The sequence below is a fragment of the Lethenteron reissneri genome, chromosome 16 (assembly GCF_015708825.2).
Source record: "Lethenteron reissneri isolate LAM-NWPU_2019-01 chromosome 16, ASM1570882v1, whole genome shotgun sequence".
NCBI lineage: Eukaryota > Metazoa > Chordata > Hyperoartia > Petromyzontiformes > Petromyzontidae > Lethenteron > Lethenteron reissneri.
This window is the reverse complement of record NC_083794.1, coordinates 6,296,962-6,314,252: the sequence shown is the minus strand read 5'-3', so window position 1 is coordinate 6,314,252 and position 17,291 is coordinate 6,296,962. Positions and strand designations below refer to the sequence as shown.

General features: G+C 48.8%; 2 protein-coding genes across 2 annotated transcripts in view; one reads left to right on the top strand and one right to left on the bottom strand.

The window, feature by feature from the left end:
- Positions 1 to 17,291, bottom strand: part of LOC133342887 (UDP-N-acetylglucosamine transferase subunit ALG13 homolog) — a 98,664-nt gene that overhangs the window by 74,601 nt on the left and 6,772 nt on the right. The window lies entirely within an intron of this gene.
- LOC133342885 (malignant T-cell-amplified sequence 1) lies at positions 469 to 12,119 on the top strand. Its single transcript, XM_061552249.1, has 6 exons — positions 469 to 581; positions 4,036 to 4,188; positions 7,483 to 7,580; positions 9,062 to 9,195; positions 9,954 to 10,021; positions 11,015 to 12,119. Exons 1-6 carry the CDS (start codon positions 571 to 573, stop codon positions 11,094 to 11,096), a joined length of 546 nt encoding a protein of 181 aa, XP_061408233.1. The 5' UTR covers positions 469 to 570; the 3' UTR covers positions 11,097 to 12,119.

Genomic DNA, 17,291 nt, shown 5'->3' with positions numbered 1-17,291 from the left:
CGGCCCGCAGTTGCAGTGCTGCGCTTTTGCTTTCCAATAGAACTCTATGGGACTATTCCCCCCCCCATCCACTCAGCACGGCCCGCAGTTGCAGAGCTGCGCTTTTGTCTTCCAATAGAACTCTATGGGACCCCCCCATCCACTCAGCATGGTCCGCAGTTGCAGAGCTGCGCTTTTGCCTTCCAATAGAACTCTATGGGACTCTCCCCCCCCCCATCCACTCAACACGGTCCGCAGTTGCAGAGCTGCGCTTTTGTCTTTCAATAGAACTCTATGGGACCCCCCCCATCCACTCAGCACGATCCGCAGTTGCAGTGCTGCGCCTTTGCCTTCCAATAGAACTCTATGGGACCCCCCCCCCATCCACTCAGCACGGCCCTCATTGGACAAAAACTGCCTCGTGACTTGGCGATTCCGAACGCACCCCTCGCGCCGAGGCCCTCCCACTCCTCCTCCTACTCTCTCGCTTTGCTTTCACGCCCGCCACCTCCGCACGCCACCACCTCCGCACGCCACCACCGCCACCACCACCTCCTCCTCACGCCCTGGAGAGCCAGGAGCGGCGGAGTCATGTTTAAGAAGTAAGGGAAACATGTCGCGCGTCGCTTGAGACGGCAGTTGTCTTTTTTTTTTTGTTAAGTGGAGAGTGTCGGAGTCGCCGGGCTGGGATAGTGGCCTTCCGCCGGGGAAGTTGCGCCTTCCCCGGCAGGGATTCTATCCGAGGGTCGGTGTCTCGCGTGGGCCTCCTAAGGCCGACCACCTCGACACGTGTTCGCATCGGCAATTGTGATGCACTTGTAAATGTATTCACTTTAAAAGTGCGATTAGTGAACGCTTCGATGTTGACAACGATGTTTAAGAATGTGACGGCGCCCAGAAGCGTGATAGAATAATCTGTACGTGTTCAGCTGAGTGATGTTCATGTACCGCATAGGGAGTTAATTGCCACTTTTCACACAACGTTTAACTACTATAAACAATCCTTAAATTAATTGATAGATATAACATTAAGATGCGTTATTCTCCCGTTTGTCTTCTTGAACAGTCGGGGTTAGAGTTGTCAACGAGCGCCTATTAAGGCAAAGGCCAATGAATGATGAATCGTCATCCATGCTCATGCCACTGTTGGATGAAGGCCTTGCGATGTAATAATCCACCTTCGCGCCTGCTTACCAAGCCATCGCTTCTCATCAGCATGCTAAACTAATAAACCAAATAAACACATCATTTGCAGTGGCTAGTTCAACTAAACTAAACATTTTTTTATTTGACCAGGTTCAAAGTTCGTGTATTAGGTATATAGCCCTGTGAGCCATTCGGCTCTTGAATCGGGTGCAACCGCAACAAACAAAAAAACATGAACAAGAAAATATCTTAAAGTGACTATGTGCAAACAGAAAATCCAAGAAAAGACAGCAAAATATTGCAGAAAAATCACCGTAGACCAACCCTGTGCAAATATCCCAGTGGGATGCAAGTCAAACAACAATAACCACAAGACAACTTAGATTAAGGCCATCAGTCTAACTCTGTACTACAACAAACATAGATTAAGGCCATCAGTCTAACTCTGTACTACAACAAACATAGATTAAGGCCATCAGTCTAACTCTGTACTACAACAAACATAGATTAAGGCCATCAGTCTAACTCTGTACTACAACAAACATAGATTAAGGCCATCAGTCTAACTCTGTACTACAACAAACATAGATTAAGGCCATCAGTCTAACTCTGTACTACAACAAACATAGATTAAGGCCATCAGTCTAACTCTGTACTACAACAAACATAGATTAAGGCCATCAGTCTAACTCTGTACTACAACAAACAAACAGGTAAGGCCCGCTGAGCTACATGGCTATTTTTCAGAAGCCAACTTGGCCACAAATGATAGCTCAACGAAGTGGCTTATCACGTCGACATTTATAGCAGCCAGATACTCTAACCGCGTGATGTCGATTCTAAATGTGGAAGGAAAACCGGAGGACCCGGAGAAAAATCCACGCGACCACGGGGAAAGCAACGTGCACATTTCAAATATACAGCAGGCGTCAGGGTCATGATCGAACCCACGACTTCCTGTATACCAGGCGAGGTAGTTAACCTTTAGCCACTTTTGTTATCTGTACAGATATGCATATCACCATAATCGTCAATTAATCATTATCTTCATGGGTTGATTGTTGTTCTTCATCTAATACCACCGTTGCCCCTTAAAACGAATTGGTCAAACATCCCAAAGCAGGACCCTCCTGAAAACGAGTCTTGGGACTCGGCGAGGCTCTCCTGCTTAAATATAACGATCAGAGTTGGATTTTAAGCGCGTTTTCGTTGTGCCTACGTAATGCGTATTAGATTGCATCAGTAGCGACAGAATGGAGAGCAGTTGGAATACACAAATGCACCAACGTATTGTTGAAATATAGCATAAGACAGGTCATCAGTCGTCTTTATAATGGCGTCCTTTATTTATCCACGAGATACTCGAAGTCTCAATAGTTTTCTATGAGGGTCCTGAAATTGGAATGTTTGGCCATTTCATTTAAATAAGTGTTTTTTTTTGTTTGCGAGGAAACCAGGGTGTCCAGAGAATACTCGCACGTACGAGGAGATCACAATGTTACAAAGAGATGTAGTAAATTCACAAACCCACTTGATCGTACTGCTCATGGCCAACCTCACAGCCTCAGCGCGTGAGATTGGCCATGAGAGTTTCACAGTAGACTCGTGGCGTGGAATAAAGCTTGATAACCCAAATGCATTCTTATCAAGAAAAACCCATGCAAGTGTCATTGGAACTATTTAAATTCCACTTGAGATAGTCTTTTATTGTAGAATTTTCCTACTGATGGCTGCACAATGAACTTAATTCATTCTTTCCATTCACTTAATCTGCCTACTTTCGAAAATGTCAACTTAATGGAAAAAAGTAATCGTCTAATTATGAGATTTCTCTTGCGTCGTTCATGCAAATTGCATCTCACAATTGCTGCTGAGGATCCGCAGACCACGCTGCAAGGCTGAGTGTTTGTACACGTGGGAGCAAAACGAAGCACCCAGAGAAATCTGACGCATGCGAGCAGGGCAACACTCCATCTCATACCGAAGGGGACGGACGAAATCAGTCCACACTTTGCTGTAACTGCATTCTGCTGGCGAGGCAGGATACAGCACGGGAACGGAGTCTCGCAAACATTTTGCCATTTGTGCGGTGATCTACCAACCCTCGCTGAATTACAGGCGTGCGCCTATACTGCCTGGCTAGTGGCAGAAATATTCCGGCCAATGATATTCTGTGCGTTATTAAACTTTAAACAGGACAGCCCCTTAATTACATGTGCTCCACTGACTCTTTCTTCCAAGGTAAATGGATTACAGGCCTTAGCTCGTATGCATTGTTTGCAACAAAAAACACATGATAACCTTCAAAAACTGCCAAATCGTTTTAAAACGGCAACCCCAACACACAACTCGGAATAATGGTATAGTAGATGGTGACAACGCTCTTCTAACACTCTGTAAATGATGAGAAACTCATCAGACAGAAAGCTGTGTGCAGGCTGGAAACAAATACGAGTAGTAGTGCACACAAAAGGAGATTTTTATGCTGTAATTGTAAGGCATGCAACATTCCCATACTGCGTGTATAATGTACACAGCGCCTTGCCGTAGATCACCAATGCAAAAGAGTCAAATGTGGCAAATATTGAGACGGCGATGACAGTAATTAATACAACTTGCTGGAATGGCCTTCTTGTATGTGTGCGTGTGTACATGTGTGTGTACGTAGGGGGATGCGGTAGCTCACGAGCAACTTCAGTGACGATGATCTGAACCGGTCCTGGGCCTCCCCTAGGTCGACTCAGCCTCAAATGAGTACCTGGTCCAATGTGTAAACAGTGCCACTGGGGAGATGAAGGTGGTTGGCCGTGGTGCAGCCCACCCACCTCTCGAGTAGCACAAGCCCCCCCAGCAATCCATTAAAATCCGTACGGGGAACCTTTGTCTTTGTGTGTGTGTGTACGTGCATAGGTTTGAGGAGAAGGAGAGTGTGTCTACATGTATGCAGCTGAAGACATCGGTGATCAAGTCGATCCGGAATCAGCTGCTGGACCAGTACCCTGCCATCGAGCCCTACCTCAACCAGATCCTGCCCAAGAAGGACCCATTTAAGATTGTCAAGTGGTAAGCCCTGCTCAAGCACCCCCTGGCTGTTCATCACTAACTCTGTCTCCAAACTGTGACCTTTTTGGCCAGGCAGTGTCAGTCGCTACCACTATGCCAGAAGTAAACATTTGTTATACTGGTAGGAACCCACTGGTTCCACCAGCCCACAGGGGATTATTGTGTCCGTCCATTCGTCGGGAGGGGAGGGTGGGGAGTGGCTGGGTGGGGAGGGTGGGGCTTGGTGGGGGGTGGTAGGGGTGGGAGGGGTGGGGCTGGGTGGGGAGGGTGGAGCTGGTTGGGGAGGGTGGGGAGGGGGAGGGTGGGGAGGGGCTGGGTGGGGGGGGGCTGGGTGGGGAGGGGCTGGGTGGGGCTGGGTGGGGGATGGGAGGGGTGGGGCTGGGTTGGTAGAGGCTGGTCACCCCGTGGTGCCCTTATAAAACTCAACGTTTAACCTACTCACGCCGGCTTGTGCCCGCTCTCACAGTCGGCCATATTTGCGGAATACACCACGCCGCCGTTGACCCTGGCTATTGACCGAGCAATCCCATGTTCCTACCAGCTCCCTCCGCAGGAATGCGTTCCTTTTGGAAAGACGTGAACCCCATCGTGGCATGTTGAATTGTGTGTATGTTGAACATCTTTCACCCTGTATTGTGGGAAGACAACAAACTAAGCACGAAGAAATGAGTTTTCAACACAGAATTTAAAGTGCATAATATCGGAAGGAAGGGCCAGCGTTCGACGGCCGCACAAAGTGTGTCAGAAAGCGCGCGGTGCAGTGACCGTCTTTGCTCGATGGTTGGCCAAATGCCGCTGCTGCGAGAATGCCCAGAATTGACCCCGTTGGCACAAAGAGATGCTTGTTTGTGCACGAGTAAGATTTTACTTTGTCTTATAGGTCGAATGAGTTTGACGCAACTTAACCGAAGCATTTTTTTCATAGAAACGTTAAATATATTTTTAAAAATAACTGAATGAAAATAGAACTTGGGGAAAGCTAAAACTGAATGTGTGAAATGGCTTGTACAAAGTTGAGTATTTAGACTTAAAACTTTCGTTACTGCAAGAATTCTTATTCTTGGTTCTTTCGGGAAAGTCACGTAGATAGAAAATAACAATAATTAGGCGGAGAAAAAAATACCGCTTGTGTTACGATCGAAACGTCATGGTTTAAAAAAAAAGTTTTTTAATCTTTTTTTATTTATGAATATTTCGATTTTGGATTTATGTTTTCAGACCATGTGATATTCAGCTCTGAATAAAGGCACGGTTTCATGTTTTGACTCTCATGCTAGAATCGGATCTTTTAGCAAGTGCAAGAAAACACCAAACTACACTTTTCTGGAGACAAAAATGAAACTCATGTATAGAACAATAATTACTTTAATATACAAAAATACGAATTACTTTAAAAAAATGCAGCTTACAAATATTATTGCTTAATTGACACTAAAGCTGGAAAATAATTGTGAAATTTACAGTAATTTTTGGGATTACTCGCCAATTCGAACTCTTCCAAAACCTATCAAGTTGGAGAATTGAGCTTCGGCTTCTGAAAAACGAATTTGCGGTCAGATTGGCTTCCCCAACTTGGGTGGTAGGATTATTTTTTGAATGTTACTTTGTCCTCAAAGATACACTTAAAAAAAACCGTGGTTGTGGCTTTTTATTGCTGTGAGATAAACATTTAAGAAACACAACAGCAATATCGTCTTCTCCAGATCACATGACCCACTTTTTCTCCCCTCTGTATTTTAAAGCAGACGTTTGGCATATGATAATTGGTTTTTTACCCTTTTATCTGGCAACAAAACTGACACCTTTTTTACAAGGAGTCATGTTTGCATTGACCACAATGCCTGCGGTCGGAATGCAAACAAAAAACACAACTCTGATAATGTATGCACTGCCCTTTAAATTGATTGGTCCACACCAGAGACAGCTTTTCTTAGAGCCTAGTCTCACATGGTGTCGGACCAGATGACGCCAAAAGGCGCACAACTCAAAGACAATGCACCATCAGAGTATGAGAGCTCGGGGTAAGCATTTACAAAAAAAAGTGCCAGATAAAAGGGTAAAAAAACTATTATCATATTTTGCTACTGGCAAAGGAGGTTCCAATGGCGTTTGGCATGTGTCGACCATTCCGCATACTCCTATAGAATACTGAACTCAGCTCTCATTGCCCACACGCTGGCTGTTACCGATGTTGTCAGGACCGGCCTCTGTTGAGGAGGATGGTGAGACAAAGCTTCCAGGAACTGGTAGCTGCTAGGTGTAGACATTCATATTCTTGCGTTTTGTTCGTGCTTGCTTGCGGTATATCACGGGCAGCCCGTCACACTCTAGAACTTTCTCCCATGAGATGTCAGCGCCTCTCAGACTCTGGACATTTTTAAAACTTAATTAAAAAAACGTATTTATACACTTCCGTTGATTCAGCTTTTAGCTAATTCGGCAAAAAGTTTTAATTGTTATTTATTTTATTATTGTGCTGCTTCTTAGTTTTATATTTTATGACTTATTGGAATGCGTGTTGTACAGCACTTTGAGATCCTTGATGAAAGACACTTCATGAATATAATTATTATCTCATGAATTCCATGAATTTAGATGCAATTTCTATATTATTGTAATGATTAGTGAATGATTGATTCTCATGCGCACCTTCTAATCAATGTATTATTTTGAGAGCAATCATTTTAAATGTATGTTTGTTGAACTTTTTTCGCACCATATGTAGCCAACCGTGATAATCGGAGGTGCGGGGGAAGGACAACAACCTAAAGAGAAAAAGCAGTTCTAAAGAAATCAGTTTTCAATCTAAATCTAAAAGTGCATTGCTCCAGTGTCTTCCTAATATCAGAAAGAAAAGCATTCCAGACGGCCGCAAAAGCACATCTGAAAGCGCGTGATGCGGCGACCGTCTTTGCACGATGGCCAGCCAAAAGCCTCTGCTTCGAGGATGACCCCGGTTTGCGTGATGGTTTATGCTCCTTGACGAGATCGCCATGGTACCGACATTACCCGTGACCGGGAGATGATGGATTGTTCCAAGCCTAGCAGCCGCCCTCCGACAAAAACAGGCGGTAGAGGGGGCGACGCTTGTAACATTTGGCTGAACAAGGAAGTTGTGAAGCGCGGTAAAAAAATATTCAACGACGACGTCGTCATCGCAAAGCCGACTTTTGCTGCATGACTCGGTAAAGCGCCTCCGATCATCACAGTTGGCTACGTACGGTGCGAAAGAAGTTCAGCATGACATACATACGGGCGTGTTTTTGTTTATCTTGCTGTCTTTTTTCGTTGCAGCCACGAGCACATTGAGATCCTCACAGTGAACGGAGAGCTGCTCTTCTTCAAGCAGAGGGATGGGCCCCTCTTCCCAACCCTGCGGCTCCTACACAAATGTAAGCAATGGGGAGGGGGGGGGGACAGGCTATTATTACGTGCACAGCGAGACCTTGGCTCTCGCGCTAATTGCTAGGAAGACGCGGCCCAGCGGGTAGCGCGTTCGCCGCTTTGTTGCACAGGTTTGTGGTTCGAATCTGGCAGACAGCTTTTGGGGTTATTACCGCCGGTGTCGTTGAAGTTCCCGCGATGTCGTTTGAAAAAAAAAGCAAGCAGGAGGTTGTCGTGTGCCGACGTCGAACGGTACAAATTTGAAAAACGAACCGCAAATTGCTCAAATGGAGATCATGCGAAGCAATATCCCCGCTGTGAAACTCCACCTTGTCTGTGAAGACACATGCAGTGCCTTCTTCCTGATAGCCTTGCGCTATAAGAACCCCTCGGGACGTAGCGGTCCCCAGGGGACCTCAGCCAGGCGGCCCTCAGGATGCAGACCACGAGGCCACCGTGGTGGTGGCGGCTGTCGTGGCAGTGAAGATCTGCAGCCTCGGTCGTGCGTGGGCCACTTTAGCTGTGGCCTGCCCCCGGGGTCGTCTCCAATCCTTTGGTTGGGCCGCTGTAATTGCGTGCGTGCGGGGGCTTTGTAAAATTGTCCTCTTATTGTTATTCATTGTGCATGGGTGTGTGTGTATGGCCTCAAAGGTGCTCATGGCCTCGCATAAGCGTCGTGGTGACGAATGGAGTTTGTTATTGTTGTTGTGTGTGGGGAGCGGTAGTATCGCGGTTACCGCACTGCGCTATGAACCCAGCAACCGGGGTTCGATTGCCACTCTATGGCCAACACCACTTACGATTATCTGAACCAGTCTTGGGCCTCCCCTAGGTTGACTTGGCCTCATATGAGTACCTGGTGCAGTGTGTAAATATCGCCACTAGGGAGACAAAGGCAGTCGGGCATGGTATTGGCCACCCACACCCTCGTGTAATGTGCCGGCCTTCATAGCTGCTCGCTAACAGCACTCGCCCCAACAGTCTTTGTATGCATGTTGAACTTTTTGTTGAACCATACGTAGCCAGCCGTGCTAATTGGAGGTGTGGGGGAAGGACAACAGACTAAACACAAAAAGCAGTTCTAAAGAAATTCGTTTTCAATCTCGATTTAAAAGTGCATAGCTCCAGTGTGTTCTTAATCTTGAATGGAAGAGTGTTCCAGACGGCCGCCGAAGCGCATCTGAAAGCGAGCGATGCATTGACCGTCTTTGTTCAATGGTTCGCCAAAAGCCGCCGTGGCGAGGATGACCGGAGTTTGCGTGATGGTTTATGCTCCTTGACGAGGTCAGCAATAGTATTTATTTACCAATTCGTAGTTTCGGCTGAGGTGGAGCGACGGGCGCGGTGGTTAGCACACTGCCCGCTAAAAACCCCACCCAACATCAGTCGTGAGTAATACACGAGCCCGTTCCTTGGACGAGCACGTACGTGTGACGAGCGCGTGGGCGGTGTGTGTGTTGTGCGTTTCCGCGACCCCCGGCTCCCACAGACCCGACCATCCTGCCACACCAGCAGGTGGATAAGGGCGCCATCCGGTTCGTGCTGAGCGGCGCCAACATCATGTGCCCGGGCCTGACGTCGCCGGGGGCCAAGCTCCGCTCCGCCGACAAGGAGACCATTGTTGTATCCTGAGCGCCGCAGAGAGCTTAGCACTGCGAACGTCGGCACCCCGAGTTTGACTCCCGGTCACGGCGAATGTCGGTGCCGAGCGAATGATGTCCGAGCCATTCCTGACAACCGTCACCTCCGCCGCCCCCCTCCCCCCATCGCTGTTATTAAGCTGCACTTACTAGTGTGGTGAAGTATGGTCAAACATCCCCCAATATGTAATGGGGAGGCCTTCATGGTGTAGTTGGGTGACAAATGGGGCTCAATGTGATGGAAGAAAAACATTAATAAAAACTTACCCAGCAGCAAACGCATTTTTCAACTGGCCTACCCCGTCACATATTCGGCAACTCGGTGATTTTCAACAACATCATCAGCCATGACCTATCCACTGCTGGATGAAGGCCTCCTCAAGGTGTTTCCACCTCTCACGGTCTTCTTGCGTTGCAGCATTCCATCTAGCACAGGCACACGGGTTGATTTGATTGCTCCCCATTTTCACCGCTAGAAGAAACTTGCAAAACTTAGCTGTGAAAATCTTAATTTGAAGATTTCGTGACTGCAGGAATCCATACGCTTTTGGTTCTTTCGGTAAAGTCACGTGGGTAGAAAAATAAAACAACAGAAATATATCACGACGTTTCGATCGCAACACAAGCGGTCGTCCTCGGGCGGAAAAGAAATTAATCCAGCAGTGGAATTGCTGAACCCTGTGAAAGCTTGAATGTGTGGTACCACGGCACCGTGTCTCCCTTGACTGCATCCCCTTGCAGGCCATCATGGCAGAAGGCAAGCAGCACGCGCTCAGCGTGGGCATCATGAAGATGTCTGCCGATGACATGTGAGTCGCTCCGTCATGGTCACAGACCACTCCCGCCAGATTAGCACATTTGGGAACGGCCAGTGAGTGGCGTAGCGCGGTTGGTGCAGTGGTGAGATGTTAACTCCCTCGCCTGGTATGCAGGTGGTCGTGGGTTCGATCCCGACCCTGTTGCCTGTATATTTTGAGTTTGTTTGGCTGCTATAAATTTCGACATGATAAGCCACTTCGTTGAGCTATCATTTGTGGCCAGTTCGCTTCTTATAAACAGCCACATAGCTTAACTTCAGTTCCTAGACCTTTGGGGGAAATTTACAATTGGAGGGAATTCCAAAGTCGAGCATTGCGAGGAACAGAGGGGAAAGGGAAGTTGTTGTGACCTGCAGTCTCAGTGGTTGAGCAGCGTGGATGAGACGTTAATGGTCAGCCTGGCAGATTGAGTCCCGAGCACGGGAGGAGGAATCAATGAATGCAGTTTAATACAACAGAAGCCATGGCGGTAGTGACAATGCAGTTATAAATGTGCGTTGAGTGCCGTTTCTCCAGTCTGTGGTCTCTCGTGAGTTGCCTGGCATGAAAATTTCCATAGCAACGGCTTCCGTGCGTAGTGGGTTTGGGTAAGAAAAAAAAACCTCGGCCACCATTTGCGGAGCCACCGTGAATTACCCACCGCTTACCGTGATTGGGGCGATTAAAGTTTAAGGCGATGTTAAAATAAAAACAGGAAGTGGCAAACCCAAAACTCGAGCACTTTGCGATTGTCGTGTACGAGAGTGGAAATTCGCGTGAAAATCCTGCACGTGTAAATGTTGTACTCTGTGCGGTGGCTTGAGCGATGTAAGCGTGGTCGTGGCGCAAGGAATGAAATGGGGCCCCCCATTTCGACTTCCCCCTCTGGACCACGGGAGAGAGAGAGCGGCCCTCGGGAAAACAGACACTGCGTGCGGGCTTGCAGGAGGCACGCCAAAACGCGATTGAGGCCGACGGTAACTCTCCTGTTTTGTCGTCCCGCAGCGTGAAAATCAACAAGGGGATCGGCATCGAGAACGTGCACTACTTGAACGACGGACTGTGGCACATGAAGACGTACAAATGAGAGAGCGTCGCGGCGCGAGTTCGGACGCCCCGGTGACGACGACCCTGGTGACCCCGGCCACGACCCCGGTGACCCCGGCGATGACCCCGGCGGAGTTGGCAGTCGTTAGCCAGCGGCGTTGCCAATGCCGTAATTTTTAATTTGAAACTTTTTTTTGCTTTGCTGTCAAACGCGTCGATGCAAACGTCCCCAGGGTTTTCTGCGTTTCTTTGTGACGGGAATTTTTTAAACTGAATTGCGTGCGTTTTAGCGTCGTCGTCGTCATTATTTTTTTTGTTCGTTATAGTTTCATTATTTTAAAAGTGGACGTCCTCGCTCCGTTCTAAGTTTCGGTGGGCCCCGTTGGGATGAGCCGCTCGGGGCTCCGCGAGCGTTCCTTTGCGAGAGCTACAAAGTCGAAAGTTGACGACCATGAAGCCATTGGCTGGCTGCAACGACGGTGCGCACGCTTACGAATGCTGTCAGGTGTGAAGCGGCGTGGCTTTCTGCGCCAAATGCGCGCGCTCGGAAACCGATAGCGGGGACGTTTATTTTGCGAAACGCAAAGTTGAACCAGCCGCTTGTGCGAAACGCGGCGGCGTGCTGTGTTAAACGCACGGGTTCTCGTCTTTAATTGTGTACGTCGCAACGCTTGACCGAAACGCTGTGGCTCCGAGCTGTATTTATGACGTGTACACGCAACGGTCTTTTTTGTTGTTGTCGATCCGCTGCCGGACGGGGGCCCTCGCCACTCCGTGCAGGGTGCCCCTTGTGGGTTATTTTGACCGTACTTCACCGCGCCGGTCGGTACGGGAGGATGAAGGCGTGGAGAACAGGAGCGCAGAAGTACAGCACAACGGTTTTGCTGCACTGTCGTCTGCTGCCCGCCGTCACGTTGCGCCCCAAAGCCCTATGGCAACTCGTGTGTGCACGCGACTGTCGAGGCTCAAAGCTGCTTAGCTGCCTAGATCTGATGTCGGGGTGCACTTTGGGGGATTTAGTTATCGGCATGTTTATAATACTGTAATAATTCAGTATTTTTTTTTTTAAGAAATCTTCACTAATGAGTCTGAAGACGTTAAAAAAACAAGTTCAGCTTGAAATAATTGGTTCGTGCTTTAAATGGCTACGTGTGGGGGAACAACCATAAAACCTGGGGGGAAAACCCCAGCACGCGTAACGTGGAATTTACACGGCTGGGTCAAGGCGAGCATTGTGTGGTGCTTACTTCTCGCTTGCAGCCTTGAGTCGGTCGGGGAAATTCCACATTTCTTTGTCAGGGGGCGAGTCCGTCCATAGGACGGCAACCACTGTAGACTTCCCCGCAAAGTTGTACTCGTTTTATCAATCCCGGAAGGATGACGGGCTGAGGCTACCGCCAAAAACGAGTTGCTCGCTCCACTGCCGAGCCATCTGGCTGGAGGTGCGTGACGTTGGCTAGGAGATGTCAACTACCTCGCCTGGTATGCAGGAGGTTCGTGGGTTTGATCCCAACTCTGACACCTGTATATTTGGAGTTTGCGTCTCTATATCATCATCATCACGGTGGCTAGGAGATGTTAACTACCTCGCATGGTATGCAGGAGGTTCGTGGGTTTGATCCCAACTCTGACACCTGTATATTTGGAGTTTGCGTCTCTATATCATCATCATCATCACGGTGGCTAGGAGATGTTAACTACCTCGCCTGGTATGCAGGAGGTTCGTGGGTTTGATCCAACTCTGACGCCTGCTGTGTATTTGGAGTTTGCGTCTCTCTCTCATCATCATCACGGTGGCTTGGAGATGTTAACTACCTCGCCTGGTAATGCAGGAGGTTCGTGGGTTTGATCCCAACCTCTGACACTGCTGCTGTATATTTGGAGTTTGCGTGTCTCTCTCTCCCCATTGGTCGTGTGGATTTCCTCCCCTCCAAATTTGAGAATCGACATGCGTTTAGAGTATTTGGCTATCGATCAATTTCCAGCGTGTATAAGAAGCCGCTTTGTGACTATATCATTTGTGGCCAGGTCGCTTCTGAAAAGAGCTGTGGAGCTCAGTGGGCCTTACCTGGTAAAATAAAACAAAAATAGTTTAAATCGTGTAAACAGTTTTAAATAGGTGTTTCCCCATCGCTCGTTTCGATCCGGGGAAACTCTTTTGGTACGGGACGTACCGATCTCAATTCGTGTTCTTAACTTCAGTTTCATCCGGACATAATATTGTTGCCAAAGTTACTGTACCTGGAATGCGCACACCCCATATTTGTCAGATCTTGGAAGCATGCATGCATCATTGAGCTTGAATGGGCGAGCGGACGTGACGCTGGGTTCTTACTGCTCTGGCTACAAAGCAGCAGATGGCAGTGCGAATACGATGTTTTGTCTTGTAACTTTCCATAACCCCTACTCGCCTTCATCCAACGTGTCGGCATGGTGTGGGTGCAGTTTGGTGAATTTACCTCCCCACGACCGGTACGGGGCGGTGAGGCCCCTCGTACATGTGCTGGAAGTGACGAGCGGGATACGCCGCGTTTAATAAAATTCAAAAGAGCGGAACGACAAAGAAAAGTACCCGTGTGGTTAGTTTGTTGTTTCTTGTGTTAATGCTTATGTATTTTCGGATAAAGTAACACGAGAGGCAATTCTTCCACCGACCTCACGTGACCGCCCAGCGCGGTACATCACAGCGGAAGGATCGACACGGCAACTATACATTCTGCGAAAGTAAAACGAAAATCCAAATGAGAAGCGAAAACAAAAACGCAAGCGGCTGTCCCTTGCTCCTCGCGTGATGGTGGTGGTCAAGCGCTCCGTGCGCTTCGGGATAATATCTCAACTCGCTTTCGTTTTTTTAGCGTCGATACATCGGGATGCGCGGTTTAAGGCGAACGCGTTTGTCGTGCCCGCGCGCGTGACACCGGTGGCGCTTTCGAGTCGTTCCCGAGTGCCGATGTGCGGCGACGAGCGAAATGTGGAAAGGCTGCCACGGGAAAACGTGGCGCGAAACGTTGGACTCGTCGCGAAGGGCGGCGGAGCCCGATAACGCAGCACAACGGCGAACACCAACGCAGCTGAAACTACGCTACTTGATAAGCGCGTGCGATTGTCTTTCCATTTGTTGATATTGAGGCACCATTGCTCACACTGGTTTCAAGGCTGTGTGTATGAACGGCAATCTCGACTTAAAGCTTTCGTGACTGCAGGAATTCATATTCCTTGGGTCTTTCTTTTCCTCCTGATGACGTTTCGCTTGTGTTGTGATCGAAACGTCGTAGCTTTTTTTGTTATTTTCTTTGAACGACGACCCAAAGAATAATTAACATAATTTTATAGAATTTACCCAGGTAAGCCTCGGAGAGTCTGAAGACTCTCGTTGTTTTACTTTCCGGGCGCACGCTTGCCAGTCGCTGCGCGTTGCTTCTGGGAGGAAACCCGGTGGCCGGGGGTGGACACACAGGCGTGCAGTCCATCCCACTTGCTGTACTGCCGCTCACGGACACCTCCTGCGTGGAGAGTAACGTTATATACACCATTTTGCCCGTACCAATTACCCAACTGTGCATGATTTCCTATGGGTTGATTTAACAGAATTATCAATCGCTTGCATTAAAATGTATGTATGTGTGTGTATTATACACGCACGCAGGGAGCGGTAGTGCCTTGGTTAACGCGCTGTGTTACGAACCCGGCGACCCGAGTTCGATTCCCCGCTCACGGCCAAACATCGGTGACGGATATGGAAGTGGTCCTGGGACTCCACTAGGTCGACTCGGCCTCAAATGAGTACCTGCTGCGATGTGTAAACATCGCCGCTTGGGAGACTTATTATTATCAACCAGTAAGGAATTGCAATTCTGATACTGAGTGTTCAAGTAAGCCTGATGTGTACTTAAGAAAAATACATTACCGAATGTGATGCCCTACCCAGTTAATGACACAGATGCGTAGGTATTAAAATTTTATTTAATTATGCATGCGTGTATTTACTCCTATATATAGATACGCATTTAATGTGTGTTAATATATATAAAACAAATATGGACACATCTGTACGCACGTATGAATGTATGCATGTAGGCGTGTAACGGCACGTGTATGCGTGCGTAACATAATTTTGCGCGCAGGCTAGGTTTCTGGATGTAGCGCACGAAGCACAGCATCAGCAGAGCGAGCTACTTAAACGTACAGACTTAAACACGGCATAGAAAAATATAGAATTCAACGCAAGACACCGACATCGATGATTAGACCGATTTGGGGAAAAAAGGACATCTTTTTTTTCCGGGGGGACCAATCATCGCAAACTCTTAAGACAGTCTTACATTGCTCTCCCGTGACGGAACTGTTCGGAGCGCAACCTTGGGCCCGCGAAAATCCATTCCGCACAGCCCTCCAGCGTGCACCGATTTCTTCCGCTCGCGTGAAAACGAGGCCGTCGCACTGCACGAGCCTGATGATGGCTATACGTGCCCCCACGTGACGCGGGACGTGGTTTCGCAATCATCGGACCCGCGCGGCGTGTCAAGACGGTCTTCGTCCGCGAGCGGGAAGTAACATTTGGTGAACGTGAAGAATCCGTGCCTTGGAAGTTCCCGGCGTAAAACCCACGAACACGTCCACGAAACACCTCGACACGCGCACGTTCTGTCGAGGCAGACGCACCCGCTACGTAATACTGACGCGCGCGCACACACAACGAACGTGGCAGTGAAAAGCGTTCGGTAAACAATGAACACGCTACGAAGTCTCACACTGATATGTGCACCCATCTCCCCCCCCCCCCTCCCCTCTCTCGAGGCATTGCGTGCCGTCAATTACCGCCGTGCTCACGTGGCCCGTCGCTTTCGGCACAACGCCACGTGCGATGCCCCAATGCCACCCTCTTGGCACCCCCCCCCCCCCAACTAATGCGTCAACTCGGCGGTGTGCAGGCGGTGCGATTGCACTGGGCGTTAGGTGAGGAGGGAACGTGGGGGGGGGGGAAGGGAAGAAGTTGTTTGACAAGCGGTGGAGCCCCACGCTGTACACTCTGCACAAGGGCACCTGCGAAAGCTCGCCTTGAACCTTGGAATTGGGGGGGGCTTGCGTGCGAAAGGGCGGGGGGGCAGGCCGTAGCGTTAGTGGCACACATCGCATTTGTCGGTGAAGTCGAGTGAAAAGGTGATCGATTCTGGAAGGAGTTGCGTGATCCGCAGATAACTCAAAAAAGCTCACGCTCGCGACACTGCGCTATTGTACACCGGGTTACTCCCCCCCCCCCCCATCAGACCTTGCTGGAATTCCTACACCGATGTTGAAAAGAGTTCAGTCGCTGACGAACACTTTAAAAAAAATAGTGGTGACCCTCCCGAATCGAGAGCGTGTGCAAATCTCACAGTTCAGTTTCCAATAATTTCCTGGCAATTTTAAAACATTTGTAAAAAAGAGGTTCGTTGACATTTTTTTGTTTTTCACAGCAAACCGGGTGGCTCCACGTCGCGTCGACTCGATCAGAAGAAGGAAAAACAACAACAAACAACCCGCGAGTTGCGCGGCGAGAAAGTGGTCGTGCAAGTGGCCCGCTTTGTCACCGCACACGCGCGCGGGTCAGGAGGTCACGCGCGCGACGGTGAAACGCGACCGCTTCGAGTGGTGACTGCGCGCAAGTTGACAGCAGCCTCGGAATGGGCGAATCTCCGTGCCGAGTTGAACGGATTCACTAGTGGCGGTGCCTTCTACGGGAAGGGGCAGTTGTAGTTACAAAAAATATATTTTTATTAAAGTGGCTGTAACCCTATATCAAGTGGCTACTGCTGTATTGTGTAATTGATTATCGTGACGCGTGCTCACTGAGGAATAGCAGTGCACTTGTGTGTGTATTCCTTATGATCTGCCGTACAAACTGGCTATAAAACATTTCATTAAACAAGCTCGTATAGGTGGATCTCGGTACAATACATCGATATCAGTTTGCGCAAATGCATCGGTTTCCCAAATCCATTCGCACTTTCCGCCCCCCGCCCGCTCCCTATCTCTCCACGGTTGTGCTTAATTCCATGTTTAACTTTGTAACAAAAGTCCCATCGTCCGTGCGAGATTCTACCCGGTGAAGCTAACGAAATTACAAGTGCTTTTTTTTTTATCTTTATTTGATATCCTCTGCCGCTGGCGATCCGCTCTTGCGAGCCCGCGGCCCTCGCCCGTATCTGCGCTGTCACGTAGCCAACATTAATACTGAGAGAGAAAGAAACACAAT